At 35.0% G+C, this 16,126-nt stretch overlaps 2 protein-coding genes across 4 annotated transcripts; both read left to right on the top strand.

The window, feature by feature from the left end:
- Window positions 1–558: 558 nt before the first annotated feature.
- Window positions 559–4,801, top strand: CNGC15 (cyclic nucleotide-gated channel 15). 2 transcript variants are annotated; one of them, XM_011090970.3, is made up of 8 exons: window positions 560–1,121; window positions 1,713–1,789; window positions 1,914–2,466; window positions 2,551–2,763; window positions 2,848–3,140; window positions 3,231–3,342; window positions 3,448–3,684; window positions 3,888–4,801. In XM_011090970.3, exons 2-8 carry the CDS (start codon window positions 1,761–1,763, stop codon window positions 4,590–4,592), a joined length of 2,142 nt encoding a protein of 713 aa, XP_011089272.1. In that variant the 5' UTR covers window positions 560–1,121; window positions 1,713–1,760; the 3' UTR covers window positions 4,593–4,801. The 2 variants fall into 2 exon arrangements, with proteins under 2 accessions (XP_020552484.1, XP_011089272.1); XM_020696825.2 differs by having other exon boundaries at window positions 559–1,121; window positions 2,551–3,140.
- A 6,505-nt stretch (window positions 4,802–11,306) lies between these two features.
- LOC105170283 (uncharacterized) lies at window positions 11,307–15,910 on the top strand. Of its 2 annotated transcripts, none has more exons than XM_020696569.2 (4): window positions 11,307–11,599; window positions 12,458–13,593; window positions 13,871–14,541; window positions 14,631–15,910. In XM_020696569.2, the coding sequence occupies exons 2-4, from the start codon at window positions 12,488–12,490 to the stop codon at window positions 15,647–15,649; spliced, it is 2,796 nt and encodes a 931-aa protein (XP_020552228.1). In that variant the 5' UTR covers window positions 11,307–11,599; window positions 12,458–12,487; the 3' UTR covers window positions 15,650–15,910. The 2 variants fall into 2 exon arrangements, with proteins under 2 accessions (XP_020552228.1, XP_011089273.1); XM_011090971.3 differs by lacking the exon at window positions 11,307–11,599 and adding an exon at window positions 11,842–12,326.
- Window positions 15,911–16,126: the final 216 nt, after the last annotated feature.

Below are 16,126 nucleotides of genomic sequence, written 5' to 3' on the forward strand. Positions count from 1 at the left end.
TCCATTTTTGTAAAATATTTTTTAAAACATGTGATTAGTGATATTAAATCATCGTCTTTCAAATCAAGTGAGCATTCTACATTCAAAACTCATTTTATGTCCAAAAGATTTTAATAAGATGGTCATCCAATATGGGATCAGTGTCAAGCCAAGTGACAAATGTGTCCAAATTTTCAGAAATATTATTTCTTTTAATAATTTGTAAATGTCTAAAAACCTCTTATAATCTAATAACTGAAATTTTAATTTAATTGAACAATTAATAACCGAGTACATCCCTTTATTTCCACTCATAAGAATCCAATTAGTACACACATATATATAAACATATGATGTTGTTTTATTTGGGACAAAACTATTAAAAAAGACAAGTTAAATTGATTGTAGTCATTAATGTTAGTAATTAGTAGGTTAGGTGTAGTACAAAATACCGACTTCCTGTAACCAAGATGCACGTGGCAACACGGGATAGGTGGGGAGTCCAAGTTAGTCAACACCTCGGATCTTTACAAACAATTAAATGTTTGTGAATAATAAATTTAGTATAACCGGGAGAAATAGAATTAAATAAAAGCACAATTAAAGGCTAGCTCCTGCTGCTTGCTGGCTGCCTTCTTCCATCCACCCCATTCTCAACCTTCTCTAGTCTGGACAGATATGTGATACTGTTACACAATCTTTCTTCTCTCTCTCTCTCTCTCTCTCTCTCTCTCTCTCTCTCTCTCTCTCTCTCACACACACACACACACACACACACACACTACACACAATAGATATATGTATACACAAATACATACACCCATGCACTGTACATAGATTATGAATTGATAAATCTGTATTTACGCTGTTGTCTCCTTCAGAAACAAGGAAAAACTGATGAATTTCTGGGGTGGCAAGAACAAGGAGAGATGGAGACTTTATTGTCCTAATTAAAAAACCCCCTCAAATTTAACAGTTCTTTTTGTTATAAATTTGACCCATCTTCTTGTTTTCTTCTTTTTTGGTGGGTTCTCAAGGATTACTCTTTTTTGGTTTAGAGAGAGAAACAAAGCCCCAGAAAGAGAAACAGCAGAGCTGATCAGCAAGAATTGGAAAGAATAGTTTTGCTATGCAAAATGCTTGTGAGTTTTCTTTATCCCTTGATTGGTTTTTCTTGGATTCTTGAACAAGAAACATGTCTTAGTTATCTTTATCTGATGAGGGTCTATTTGTGTTATATTCTTTTATTGATTTACTGTAATAACTGGGCCGTTCTTGATTTTGGGCGTTGAGTTTTCCTCTGGTTTTGAACATGTATGTAATTGTCCATTTTGTGCAAAAATGTCCAATTTTTATGAATTGTACCGTGTCCCATGCTACATTGAGTGAAGAAAGAAACAGTTCACGGCTTTGACTGATTCTGGTTCAACTACAGCATGAAACTTGAAAAGTTGACATCCCAGTAAAAGGGGTTTTAAGAATTGACAAAAAAATGGTAGGAAATTAACGGAAGCGGTCACATGTTTGACCTGACTTTTGGGTCTGAAAAGAAAAGAAATAAGAGGGTCTGATACTCTAGGAGTTGAAGATAGCTTTTATTTCCTCACATGATTTCTTCTGAATCAAAACACAGCTATTGTCTTTTTCCCAGTGGCTATGAATCCGCTGATTGTCGTTTTCGGCCCGTATTTGGCTTGATATTAACAAACTTCTCAACGTTTCTCGTCCGACAGATCAAATTATCTATTTATAGCAACAGCAAGTTCTTGTGATCAAGTGCCATGGCTTATACTAATTCAAGATCTGTAAGGTGTGCTTTATTGCATTCTCAACTCTGTTTTTCATCAAATTCTTGGAAATTCTGTCCTTCTGCTAATGTTTTACTATGGATTTATTACAATCAAGGAGGTCATAAGTATGAGTTTGTCTTGCAGATTCCATGATGATGTTGAATTTTCAAAACTCCCAATAGCCAACGGCGAAAATGTGATCAAAGTTAAGTATAAAATAGATGGAACACGAGTAGCGGAGTCGAGCTCCAAGAAGGGTGAAAAGTCGGGTAACAGCGGCAGCAAATCATTGAAAGCTAAAGTATTGTCCCGAGTCTTCTCGGAGGACTATGAGAGAGTGAAGAAAAAGATACTAGATCCTCGAGGACCTACTGTTCGTCGATGGAACAAGATTTTCTTGATAGCTTGTTTGGTGTCTTTGTTCGTCGACCCTCTCTTCTTTTACTTGCCAGTGGTAAAGAAAGACATTTGCATAGACATCGGTTTCACTCTTGAGGTTATCCTAACAATTGTAAGATCAGTAGCAGATATCTTTTACATGATTCAGATTTATATTCGTTTTCGCACTGCATATGTGGCCCCTTCTTCTCGCGTTTTTGGCCGAGGAGAGCTTGTAATAGACTCTTCAAAAATCGCTTCGAGATACTTCCGAAGGTATTTCTGGATCGATGCTATTGCTGCTCTTCCGCTACCTCAGGTTCGACATATGAATTCATTTTAGTTGCTGTCTTTTTGTGTGATTCTGGTGATACAAAGCCTTATACTTGTCTGTGTTGTGTAGGTGTTGATTTGGGCTGTTATCCCTAACCTGAGGGGATCGACAATGATGAACACGAAAAACGTCCTGAGGTTCATTATCATATTCCAATATATTCCGAGGCTTTTTCTTATATTTCCACTTTCGTCGCAAATTGTCAAGGCTACCGGTGTTGTCACAGAAACAGCATGGGCTGGAGCTGCTTATAATTTGATGCTCTACATGTTAGCAAGCCATGTAAGTAAAAGGAACTATCTTGAGCTCGTCCCAGAAAGCATTCTTCTGTTGATCCCAGAGCCTAACATCGTTTTAAAATTCCAGATTTTAGGAGCTTCTTGGTACCTTCTTGCAATTGAGAGGCAAGAAGCTTGCTGGAGACACTCCTGCAATCTTGAGAGTCCATCCTGTCAGTACAAGTACTTTGACTGCCGTAGGGTTGCGGACAGCGCAAGAAATGCCTGGTTCCGGTCGAGCAACATCACAAATCGATGCAATCCTGAAAACAGCCTTTACCCTTTTGGTATTTATGGAGATGCTGTAATGGCTGAGGTTACAACCGCTAAGTTTTTCAATAAGTACTTCTACTGTCTGTGGTGGGGGTTGAAGAACCTCAGGTACGATAGAATTATGTTCTTGTACCTCAGACATCAAGGAGTACATAATTCTTGGATGTAGATTACTGAGTAAGTATATGATTTTTGCAGTTCTCTGGGACAAAATCTTGGTACGAGCACCTACGTTGGAGAAATTATGTTTGCCATCATTATTGCGACTCTTGGTCTGGTTCTGTTTGCCTTGCTCATAGGAAACATGCAAGTAAGTCTGCAGATATACCTCAACTCAATTACCCTTCAATGCAAAAGTTATTACACTCGATATTCAGATTACTTTTCGAAATGCTGATACACGTTGTTGTGGCAGACATACCTTCAATCGACGACTGTTCGACTAGAGGAATGGAGAATCAAGAGAACTGATACTGAACAGTGGATGCATCACAGGCAGCTACCGCAAGAGTTAAGGCAGTCTGTGCGGAAGTATGATCAGTATAAATGGGCAGCGACAAGAGGAGTTGATGAGGAAGCTCTGCTCAAAGGACTTCCTTTGGATCTCCGGAGAGACATTAAACGCCATCTCTGTTATGATCTAGTTCGACGGGTTAGTCATCAAATTTTTTAATTCTTTTTCTTGCTTTTTACAGAGTGTTAAGTAGTATGCTAGAATAATTCTAAATATTAGAGCAGAGTTTATTAGACATTTTGATAAGGTTAATGTTCAAACCAAAATCAATCTCGGCCTATTCAAAACACATAAGTTTATTTGAGGCAATCGAGAAAATGATCCTTCTCTCTTGACAACAGGTTCCACTGTTCGATCAAATGGACGAGCGGATGCTGGATGCAATATGCGAGAGGCTCAAACCGGCCTTATGCACACAAGGAACATGTCTAATGCGAGAGGGAGATCCTGTGAACGAAATGTTATTCATAATCCGAGGGAATCTCGACTCCTACACAACCAACGGTGGCCGGACTGGTTTCTTCAATTCATGCCGCATCGGTCCTGGTGACTTCTGCGGCGAGGAGCTCCTGACGTGGGCGCTCGACCCTCGTCCGAGCGTCATCCTTCCATCATCCACCCGCACAGTGAAAGCCATCTCCGAAGTAGAAGCATTTGCTCTCAGGGCAGAGGACCTAAAATTCGTGGCTGCTCAGTTCAGACGACTCCACAGCAAACAACTGAGGCACAAGTTCCGATTCTACTCCCACCAGTGGAGAGCTTGGGCCGCGTGTTTCGTCCAGGCAGCATGGCGGAGGTATAAAAAACGGAAGAGTGCTGCTGAGTTGAGGGCTTTGGAGAGCCTAGTGATGGAAACGGAAACATCTAATGGAGCAGGAGCGGAGAAAGAAAGCCCTGCTCCTGGTTCAGGATTTTCTGTTTATGCAGCAAGATTGGCTGCAAGCAGGAGAGGCGTCCACCATAAGCATAGCGATTCTGGTTCTGGAACGGTGGGATCGCTGCAGAAGCCAGCAGAGCCTGATTTTTCGTCCGTAGACGACGATTGATTTGTGGAGTATATAGCGTTGAAGAAGTCATGATCGAGATACATGTAAAATTGAAACATGTGGATTGTTTGACACTATTCTTTAAACAAAATACTAAGTTAGAAGTAGAGACATTGTATGAAACAGGAGAAAAGGGCTGGTTAAGAATGGAGATGCATGCATGTAAATGAAGTATGATTGATATCAATGGTTTTTACATTTTTAAGCCATCATTTTTTTTTTTCTTGAGATTGTGAAAATATAAAATTGTTCAGTCAAAGAAGAGAATCAAAATAGGAAACTCTTATAAATGAGGGATAAAATTAAATATTTATGTAATTTATGCTGCTAATGTCAATATTTTCCGTTCATATCTTAGTAGAAGGAAGTTGAGTGTAAATGTATTTTCAAAACTTTTTTAGGGAAAGGTGTAATTTTACATTTTTTGGAGAAGATTCAAGTGCAATTAATCCTAAATTTTATATTTACAATTTATCTGATGATTTCAACGTTTATTTCTTTGCACAAAATTCATATAAACAGAACATTTAAGAAGTTTTAAGAAAGAAAATGAGGTTAACCTTAAATTTAAATTTCAAGAATCCATCTTTTTTTCAAACTTGACTTGGAATGAATTGTCCCCATCCAATGCTTTTGTCAATCCACATAAGCAAACAACTCAAAGAAGTTGTCAACACTTTCCTCATCCATTCGTTTCAACAAGGGGATGTGTGATAGTAAATCTCCATGACATCTCCAATTTCTCCTCCATCACCATCGAAAATGCCTTTTGAGTCAATGGTGCAATACACCTCTTTGAGCCCATCATGGTCCTTGATTTCTTGACAACAAAAAGACATTGAAACACACATTGTAAGAAGATAGGACACTTCTTAGGATATGTGGGAATCTTGAACTTTTACGAAAAGGACATTAAAGTACATGTATGTGTACTTGGTACATGTTGAGCTTAGTAGCACTAACTTCAACCTCTACAATCTTAGTGGGGACAAATATACATATGTCTCTTGTAATTGTTTGAGGGCTACTGCCATTTTGGATATGCCTTAGAGTGGTGTGCTTTCCCTACGGCTGTTCACAATTCAATTAAATATGTTGAATCCAACCGAAAATTTGGTCCCAACGAAAATCCAACCGAAATTTTTCGGTTTTATTAAAAAAAATTCAATTTTTCGATTGGTTTTTTTTTCACCGTTGGTGACTCGAAAATGAAATTTATATATATTATTATATAGTATATTATATATTTTACTTTTAACTTTACTCTTTGTCCACTCTTTTTTTTTTCTAACTCGTTCCTCAATTTTCAATTCTTTATTATTTAAATATTTAAAATATGGTATTTTACTATTTTAGTTTATGTTATCGGATAATAAGCTTAATCAACAATTTAGTACATTATGATAATCTTTTTGTAAATAAATTTTTAATATAATCATATGAATTTTATCACGAATTTACATTTTACTTTTTAGATTTGATATTTTTGTACATGTATTTTTTAACAAAATTGAAAAAATACTAAAATTATTTATATATATATTTTTAAAAAAATCAATTTTTTCAGTTAAAAAACCAAAAAAAAAAATAAACCGAGTTTGATTTTAACCGAACTAAACTGAGCACGTCCGATTCGATTTTCGATTTTTAAAAATGGTTGTAGATCTTTAGATTCATAGTTGTAGATCAAAATGTTGGAGCCTAAAGTAATTAAAGATAAATTTATAAAGAAGAAAAAAGGTACAAATAATTTTATGAAAACGTAAAGTTAAAGCATAGTATTTATTTTTAGCTCAGAGGAGCAAAATTTCTATTTAAACTTTTTAATTTTTATTTAAATTTTAAGAGATAAAGAATACTTAAGTATAGATATCAATTAACAACTTACTTTTTTTTTATATTTTGAATTTTTAAATTATATTAAATTAGCTTATAGTAAAACTATATATATTAAATTAAAAATTATAGTAAAATTTATAAATTTTCAATTAATTTCCAAAGAAGCATAAAAATATAAAGTATTTGTCAGATATGTTGGATAAACAGAAAAGAAAAAGGTAGAACGGAGGTGCCTAATATACAGGTGATAGGGTTTCTGGGCCCATAAGGCCCAAAGTGCCACGATAATTATGCGCGCTGTGGCCCATTTCGGCCTTCCTCAAGTCAACTTTAAATATTTAAACAAACTTCAAATATAAAGTTCTTATAGAGGTTTTTTTCAATTAAAAAAAAAATAAAGCAATATAAGATTTTATTTCAAAATATTAAATTGAATTATATAATATTAAGAGACATGGTAAAACCATCATATTTCCAAAATAGGGGAGGGATTGAAACAGATGAATGTTCACCTACTTTTATGCGGATCTAATTCAATTTAACTAAACTGCACATCATGTATTATCTGCTCAATTTGATTTGTCTATAATATTTAATATATATATATATATATATATTATGAGTCGATTATAATTATATTATAAATTAATAATTAATATATATTAATTATCAATATAAAATTAACCAAGAACTACTGTTAAAATTTATTTGGTATTCCATGATTTTTTATCCAAATTAAAAATACAAAGAGCATTGCGGATTAATAAGTAAAAAAGTTAAGAGTTCAAATTGTTCAGAAATAAAGAGAATTATATCTTAATACCACTAGAAAAAAAAATCAATATATTATTGAATTGCGCTTCATCAGTGCCTGAAATTCTCGCAAATAGCCAAAAATAAAAACTTGCAAAAATCAACAGCCCAATTAATAATAATAATAATAATGTAGCACGGAATTGATTTGTTATTCCTAGAGAAGAGTCCAAACCATGTGAAAATGCCTCGATAAAAGTCTGTTTAGGTACTACTCCAATTAAAGACCAGATTCTCAGTGTTGACCAAATGTTTAACAATTCATTTCAAAGAAAAAACAAACTCATAACAGACAAGAAAATATTTGACCCTATTTTGGAATTTTATTCACAACTCATATTTCCTAGGAAGAAATTTTATAGCATGCATAAATCTAAATTTTTATTGATAAATTTCTCAATTGTATTTTGTGTGAAATTATTAATATATGTAATCAGTTTAGTATCTTAGAATAATATAAAGAATAATGTAAAATGTAATGTTTTTATCAATAAGCAATTTATGATATCATTATAAAATTAAACGCTACCGTATTATTCCATGGAAAAACAAGCCAATCACCAATCAAGGTCAAGCATGGGTTGCTAGACATTGGGCATTGGTATGGTGAGTGCGTTTGGCAGTTTTGGGCTGTTCATGAATAAAGTGTACACGTAAAATCAACTGCGTATGTTGATTTTTTTTTCAAAATTTATTTATTTATTTGGTAGTTTTGACCGTGAAAAGGAAAATATAAATAAATATATTTTTGCGGGAGTTTCATGTAATTATTCCCTAATGATCAATACGAAAATTTAGCGCCGGTTTGGATTCGCACGTGAATGAGATCCAATCTGCACCCCATCCCCATTTGACTATTTTACTCTTCAAATTTAATTTTGTCTCACCAATTCAAAATAAATAAATATCAGTTGCTTTAAATATATCTTAATTTTTCAATTGAACAGATTTTTCTAGTTTTTTAATTAATCCATTGTGATTATTTTATTTTTTTTTAAAAAATATTATAAAAAAACAGATGAAAATCAAAATTATATATATTTTTTAATAATGATAATGCAAAGTCAACCCCACTGGAATGGAAGGATTTGCTGGAAAGTTGACAACTTTTACTTGTGATCATGTGAACCTTCTTTCGAATAAATACAATGGAAAAAGCCAACTACGGACAATAATATTAATGTAATAATTCTTTTCGATAATTTCTCACAAACAATGATTAATTTGTTATAGCAGTAGATATGAACGTGACTACGTACTCATCTTTCGCAATATCTCAATTCTTTTTTCTTTTAATAAATTAATTATAATTATATCATGCATCGTCTCAATGACCAATAATTATAATAATTATTAATATCAAATATTTATATTAATCAATAATTATTATTGAAGTAAAATAACAATCGACGTATCTATGGGATCTGACAGTGCGACATTATAATGATATATCTAAACATGTAATCATGTCTTTTTTTTTTCCTAATTGCAATATTTAATATTTAACCTTTTCATCTATATATAGCCAATTGCGGTATAATTAATCTTTTGTTTTCTTCAATTACACATTAACTCACAAAATATTCAAGATGTTGAAGCTACTATATAAAGAATATTAATTGTTAGGATATTAATTAATTACAAATTAATAGCTACAAAGGTCGTCCAATTTTAGAGTTAGACAAATGTTTTTTTGTTTATTTATTTATTTATTTATTAGTAACTAAAAATGATATTAACTATAAGATGGTGAAAAGTGTTACCTAATTTTTTTTAAAAATAAGCTTACAAAATCAGAAAAATAAGATATTGGGAACTTAATAATTTTTTTAGAAAAAGTAAGAAATTCTCAACTTATTTGAAAATCTAACAAAGTCAATCAACTTTCATTATATCAATTACAAAATTTTCATAAGTAATTGTATGTTTATAAATTTTACAATCTTATTTTATCCAAATATTTCAAAGCTCGTATTTAATTACTTTATAAATTTTAAAAGTATGTTATAAAATGTATAAATTTATAAGATATTTTAAATAAATTTAATTAAATAGGCTCTTGTATGGATATTATTCTTTAATAATAATTAATTAATTACATAATGTTAACTAACAGTGATAATTAATACATTTGATGTCATTCCGACCTCTATTGCCTAGTATAATTATTGCAAGTCAAAAAAAAAAAAAATAGGGATGAAGAACTGTAGTATAATAAAGTTATTTATGGCATAAAAAGTTTAATACATAGGAGATTAATTTATTAATTAAGATTAATTAAATAATTAGTGTATGTTGTGCATGATGTACGTTGTTTGACCCCCAACTACTCAAGTTGAGCATGCCCAATTTGATTAATGTTGAAAGTCCATTAAAAAAGGCTTTCCTCTCTCTCCCTTTTTCTTTTCTACAAGTTCTTTCAATCGAATCGTCCTCTTTTCTGATTTGGGGCCCCTTTTTGTGCAATAATGTAATAATTATATATCATTCTCCAACCAAGAACCCATAAATCGTGCTACCAATGTCTATAGTATAAACTTGGATGATCAGAAATTTTAAGTTTTGCGCAAACTGAACTCTTATTTGAGTGGTAAGTTTGAAAATCCATAATTAAAATATTATAGATTCAAATTTTATAAATGTTGATCCACTGCTATTTTTATAGTAGTTTTTTTATATTTTTATTTCATCTGAGTGTATTCGTTAACTTGAAATTGGATGTATATTTGAATTTAGAAGGTTCGGTTAGGGGATAAATATGAAAAAGTCCAAATATATTTACGTAAGTTTGGAATCTTGTAGTATATCCCGCAAGATAAGAAATATTGAGAACAATACTAGGAACCCTGATTATAACCCTATAATACTTAAGTCAACTAGATTATAGGAGAAAAAGGAAATAAATACCGTACGAAAGTATGGAGTAAGAAAAATTGTATTTGGGACATAGATGCTAATATTTAATAGACGAATCGAGCTGCACTAATTCACATGAGCTATTGATCTAGAGATGATGGGTTGTCATCGTGAATCCCTACATATTCAGGTTCAAGTTGGGTCGAGATCGAATTGGTACAACCCTATTAAAGATGAACGGATAGTTTTTGTTTTGAGATTAATAAACGAGGTACAGGCGTTTTAGTGAATTCCCAAAATTTTCAAGTAGCTGTGGACCATAATTACTGTTGTATTGGATTAATTTTTTAATTTGAATTAATGTATTAAACAATGTGATGAATTGTGTGCTTAAATTTTAGACATCGTTATCAAATATGAAGGAAATAAAATAAGTAAAATTAATTGTTGTGCAATTTATTTTATATTTATATCAGATAAATGTCAATTTCATAAGCTTTTGCAAGCTAAATTTAACCATTTTCCATAATTATCTTTTACAACGAGGTCCCAAAAAAATTAAAATCAAAGAAAAAGAACCCCTCAATCACTTATATTTAATACAAAAAACTTTCAACTAATTCGGATTTATAATTTCTAAGTGACATGATGACATTTGCATAAATTTTTTTTAATTATTATTTCCCACTTATTTCTCCCATGCATGTAATATAATTTCCCTTCTTTGACTTAATCAGTCTAAGATTCTCGATTTTGAGATTTTGTTCAAGGTAGCAGTTGAAGCTTTTCATTTACTTAAATACATAAATAATTACATATAATCCAATTCATCATAATTATTTATTTCCATGTTACCTAATTCTCTATTTTATTACTTATTCTACAATGCCCCCCACCATAATCCCTAAAAATCAGACATTATAAAAAATAATAATTGTACCATAATTTTAAGATATCAATCAAAATTTCAATAATATTTAGATTAGAAACAATTAATAAATATTAATATATGATAAGTCTCATCTCATCACACATAAAAAGTGATTATAATAAGCTCAAGAAACGGCTACAGCTTCCAGCTTATTTCCTTCCAAGAAAGAGCCACACGAAATTGAATCCTCCACAATGCGAGCAAATTATTTTATAAAAAAAAAAAAATCAACTAAAAAAGAAGAGCTTATGCTTAACTTTCAGCTAGCCAAAAGTTTGGCAAAAAGCCATTAACAATGTATTTTTCTGCAATGTTCATCTTCACATAGTACGTACATTTAGACAGCTGCTCAAAGTCAACCTCCTCCATCCTGCTATTTTTTGCCTACATATAAGTTTCTTCCTTCTCAATCTTCATTCATTCTAATTATACACATCTCTACGTAGCTTATTAATTCCATAAGCTGCATGTTCTAAGCTTTTCTTAACCAGCTTTTAGCTTATTTTGCTGAAGAAGAAAAGGGCTCGACGTCGGTCCCTTCCCTCGTATCTATTTCTTTGCTGTCAAGGTATTTATGATGTCTTTTGTTTTTAAGTAGAATAATAAGCTGTAGTGCTAATTAAGTTTAGTGGTTTTGCTGATTATGAGGATTGAGGTTTGACAAACTTATGATTCTCAATTGCTTTTTATGAAGTTTTCTTGGGAAAATGTGATGCTTTGAGTTGTCCTGAAGAGAAACATCTGACTCTTGGAGCTTCTGAGATTCAGAGCTTAAGAGCTTTTTCAGTAGCTTCAGCTTCTAGGATTCTCAATTCAACTATTATTTTAATAAATTCTATTTTCAGCTGCTTCTGAAATTGATACAACTTCTTACCTTTTATTTTAATGTTGAATGTATTTGTTTTTCATAAAAGTCTTCCATTTTCAGGCATCAATGCAAGTTGATGCAATAGGAAAAAACTTGAATTGAAGTGCCAAAAATGCAGGGGTGGCCTGTTTTCGCGGCGACGCAGCAGGCTTTTTAATTAGTCCCCCCTGATGAGTTTTTTTCCATATGCGAAGAAAGTGTAGGAAGCGCTCGTTCACATTGCTCATTACTTTTATAATTCTTAGGGGCTAACCCCATGTGACCTTTGCTGCGTTTTCCATGGCCTCCCTCATCACACTTTATTGCTTAGCACACACTTCTCTGTCCGCCCCCCTCTATTCTCTATATATGTTAATCAACTTGCACACTTTTCATTACAAACCGAACTTCATAAGAGCTCATTGTCCGCCTGTTTTGTCAAATCAAGGTAAAAATAGAGGATATGCAAGATTCTCCATTTGATAGGAATTGTGCTAGAGTTGGTGATTTCGATGTTTGTTTCTTGTTTTGAGTGTATAATTGCTGCTGATTTAACTGAAATGCTGTTACATGTTGCAGGTTTTAGTGATTCTTGCTGCATTTGTGAGGATGCTGGGCTTTTCACGGAATCCAGCAACGAGAAATGGAGATTATTTGGAGGGAATGCTGAGTGAATACATGGGGGGAAAGGGGAAGTTGAGAGGGCAAAAGGGCTCCTCGGCTCGTCTTGTGACGGTGTTAACGTGCTTGCAGTTTGCATTTGCAGTTTATGCGACATTTCTGCTGTATTATATGAGCCCGTCTGTGGACTTGAGGACCAAACCGGACTTCTCATGGGCGACGCGTATTGCACAGCAGTGGAAGCAGTTGATGGTCACCCCACATGTTGTGAGCCATTACCAAGAATCCAACTCCCTCATCAGGGCTGAAATCCCACCAATTAGTCCATCAGAAGTTTGTGAGAATGAGAAGATAGATTTTGTGCAGAAGAAGTCGAATGATGCTGTGATGATCAAGTTGAAGAGGGAACTCTATCAAGAGGTGCTCGATTTCCAAAAAACAAAAATCGGGACTGAGACGCTTTCTGAGCTAATGGCAATGAAATCCAAGTGGGATTTGCGTGGGCCGAACGTCCCCAAAGTGACTGTCATTCTGAACCATTTTAAACGGAAGACGTTATGTGCTCAACTCGACTCTTTGCTCCACCAGACACTACCATTTCATCACGTTTGGGTGCTGTCGTTTGGAAGTCCTAATGAGCAATCCCTGAAGAGAATAGTGGACAGCTATAACAACTCAAGAATCAGTTTCATCAGTTCAAGCTATGATTTCAAGTACTACGGGAGGTTCCAAATGGCTTTGCAGACAGAAGCTGATCTGGTATATATACTGGATGATGACATGATACCTGGAAGGAAAATGCTGCAGATTCTGTCTCATGTAGCAGGAACAGAGAAGTACAAGAATTCTGTTCTAGGGAGTATTGGGAGGATTCTGCCTTTTCGACAGAAGGACTTCACATTCCCCAGCTATAGAAAGTTCCGTTCAAAGGAGGCTGGTCTTTATTTGCCTGATCCAGCTTATGATATCACCATCGACAGAGTTGTACAGGTTGATTTTCTCTCCAGCTCTTGGTTTCTTTCCGCCGAGCTTATCAAAACGCTTTTCATCGAGACACCGTTCACCTTCATGACCGGAGAAGATCTGCACTTGAGGTATGTCGATTTATTATTACTTCTGGTAATGCTATAGTTCTCGCCAACATCGTAGACTATATATCCTGATGGAATTATGACGTATTTCTTGCCTTATTTGGTTTTTAGGAATAATCATTTAGTGAATCTTGGTCAGAATTGGATTGGACATAGATTTATTGTGTTAATCACTGTCCAAAGAACATAATGACAAAGATATTTAGTGTAAGAAACAGATCTGTGCAATGTGAATTCTGCTTTAAATCTCTGATCAATGTTCAATAAAATGTGCATGCAGCTATCAGCTTCAGAAGTACAGAAACGCTGGTTCATTCGTGCTGCCAGTTGATCCGAACGACAAAGAAACGTGGGGCGACAGTGAGCACAGGCTCGCTTATGTATCTGAAACAACCGTAATTTTCAAAGACATTGTTCAAGTACGAGACGATCAATGGTGGAAGGCCCTGTCAACTGGTTACATAACTCAATGGGCAGCAATGTACCCACAAAAGATCGATGCACTCTTCTACGCCCACTCTGTGGAAGAAGTTAAAGCCCTGTCCCCTCTTCTTGAAAAGTTCAGAAGCACTGTTGGGAAAAAGGCTTATATCGTTGTCTCAGGGGGCAACTTCTGCCCCTGTGAAGATGCAGCTGCAGCCCTGAAATGGCCCAAGGCCGTGTGCAAGGAGAGACGGTTCAAGATTTTCGATCTGGGAATCGGTGCTCTATCCGGGATTTCAAACTCAGAGGTGCCCGTTTTGCAAGCTGTGTATGCTAGCATGAAAGGGTTAATAAAAATCCACAACCCAAGCGTGGTGATCACTGTTTCAGATATCGACTCAAACGTGAAGAAAGCTCTGAAGATGGCATCGGAGACTAATGCAAATGGTTCGGCATTGGTCCTTTTACCAAGAGCTTCAGTCCCAAAGGCTCTCTGGATGGCTGATCTTCGCTCGACAGCATTGCCCAGTAAGACTGTTTTTTCGTACTAAAATCCATTGCTTTTTCTTGTTTCTTTATCTTCTACTCCTCTAACCTTTTTCGTTTGCTATGACCAGATTGGAATCGGATGAGGCTATCAGTAAGCATTATCACACAAAACCGGGCTCATTCTCTCGCAAGGCTGCTGAAGTCTCTGAGCAACGCATACTACTTGGGAGACGAGGTTCCCATAACTTTCAACATGGACAGCAAAGTTGATGCAGCAACATTAAAGCTAGTGAACTCATTTGACTGGCCACACGGCCCTAAAATTCTTCGTAGACGAATCATCCAAGGAGGGCTAATCCGAGCAGTCAGTGAAAGCTGGTATCCATCCTCAGACGACGACTTTGGCCTACTACTCGAGGATGACATAGAAGTCTCACCTTACTACTACCTCTGGATCAAATACGCCCTTCTTGCTTACCACTACGACCCTCAGGTCTCTCTACCTGAGCTCTCGTCGATCTCCCTATACACCCCACGTTTGGTTGAAGTTGTGAAAGAAAGGCCTAAATGGAACGCAACCGAGTTCTTCAAACGCATCCATCCAAACACACCGTATCTCCACCAGCTACCCTGCAGTTGGGGTGCAGTTTTTTTCCCAAAACACTGGAGGGAATTCTATGTCTACATGAACATGAGATTCACCGAGGATGCCAAACAAAACCCTGTCCAAATCCCAAAATCAAGAACCAACGGCTGGCAAGCCTCGTGGAAGAAGTTCCTGATAGACATGATGTACCTCAGAGGATACGTTAGCCTGTACCCCAACTTCCCGAACCAAGCAAGCTTCTCGACCAATCACATGGAGCCCGGAGCTCATATCAGTGCAAAAGACAACGTCGTTAGGCACGACAAGGCGGACTTTGAGGTGCCGTTGTTGAACCAAGACTTCCGGAATCTGTTGCCTAATGGAAAACTGCCTCCAGCCTCAAAGCTACCGTCATTGAACCTCTTCAACCAGGCATTATCGCTGAAAGGTCTGAAGGCGGCCGGAGCTAAGTTGGGACAGGATGTACTAGAATGCAGGCCAACAGAGAGAGTTATGGTGGATCATGAAACAGGGCTGCCTTCACATTGTGCAGCATTCTGATTATTACCAATATTCTTTTTTGGTTTCTTACATTTGTTCATTGTAGCAATAGAGATTGTCCCGGCAGGGGAAAGTCAATTCTCAACTGTAAAAACTGAAAAATGAATGTGGGATTCATAAAAGGAAAAAGAAAGACAATGATCCTGATTTTGGTGGCCCATGTAAGGGGGATAATTAGGATATACAGTGAAGAGTTATGGTGCATGAGCTTGTAACATTGCAGCCAAACAATACCTAATATGTTGGACCAAGATTCCTATTCCTAGTTGTTTCCATTTTTTCATAATTCAGTTTTGGTTGAAAATCCTGTTAGCCACTATTGCATTTTTTGTACTAAGGATAAATAAATTTGGGATCGATTTTTTTATTTCAAGTCATATTGCATTTTTTACTTCATTTACCTTCCTCGTGTACAAAAATAGAATCCTTCTTCTGCATTTGCTATCATATTCAGTGTGACACTAATGTATAATTGAC

This window comes from Sesamum indicum, linkage group LG9, assembly GCF_026168435.1.
Source record: "Sesamum indicum cultivar Baizhima isolate 11 linkage group LG9, ASM2616843v1, whole genome shotgun sequence".
Classification (NCBI taxonomy): domain Eukaryota; kingdom Viridiplantae; phylum Streptophyta; class Magnoliopsida; order Lamiales; family Pedaliaceae; genus Sesamum; species Sesamum indicum.

Excerpts from the sequence above, each read along its gene's own strand:
- CNGC15 (XM_020696825.2), top strand. The coding sequence starts at position 1,761 with ATGGCTTATACTAATTCAAGATCTGTAAG. Across the intron at positions 1,790-1,913 it reads ACTAATTCAAGATCTGTAAG|ATTCCATGATGATGTTGAAT; the intron begins GTGTGCTTTATT and ends TTTGTCTTGCAG. Across the intron at positions 2,467-2,550 it reads CTGCTCTTCCGCTACCTCAG|GTGTTGATTTGGGCTGTTAT; the intron begins GTTCGACATATG and ends TGTGTTGTGTAG.
- LOC105170283 (XM_020696569.2), top strand. The coding sequence starts at position 12,488 with ATGCTGGGCTTTTCACGGAATCCAGCAACGAGAAATGGAGATTATTTG. Across the intron at positions 13,594-13,870 it reads GGAGAAGATCTGCACTTGAG|CTATCAGCTTCAGAAGTACA; the intron begins GTATGTCGATTT and ends ATGTGCATGCAG. Across the intron at positions 14,542-14,630 it reads TCGCTCGACAGCATTGCCCA|ATTGGAATCGGATGAGGCTA; the intron begins GTAAGACTGTTT and ends TGCTATGACCAG.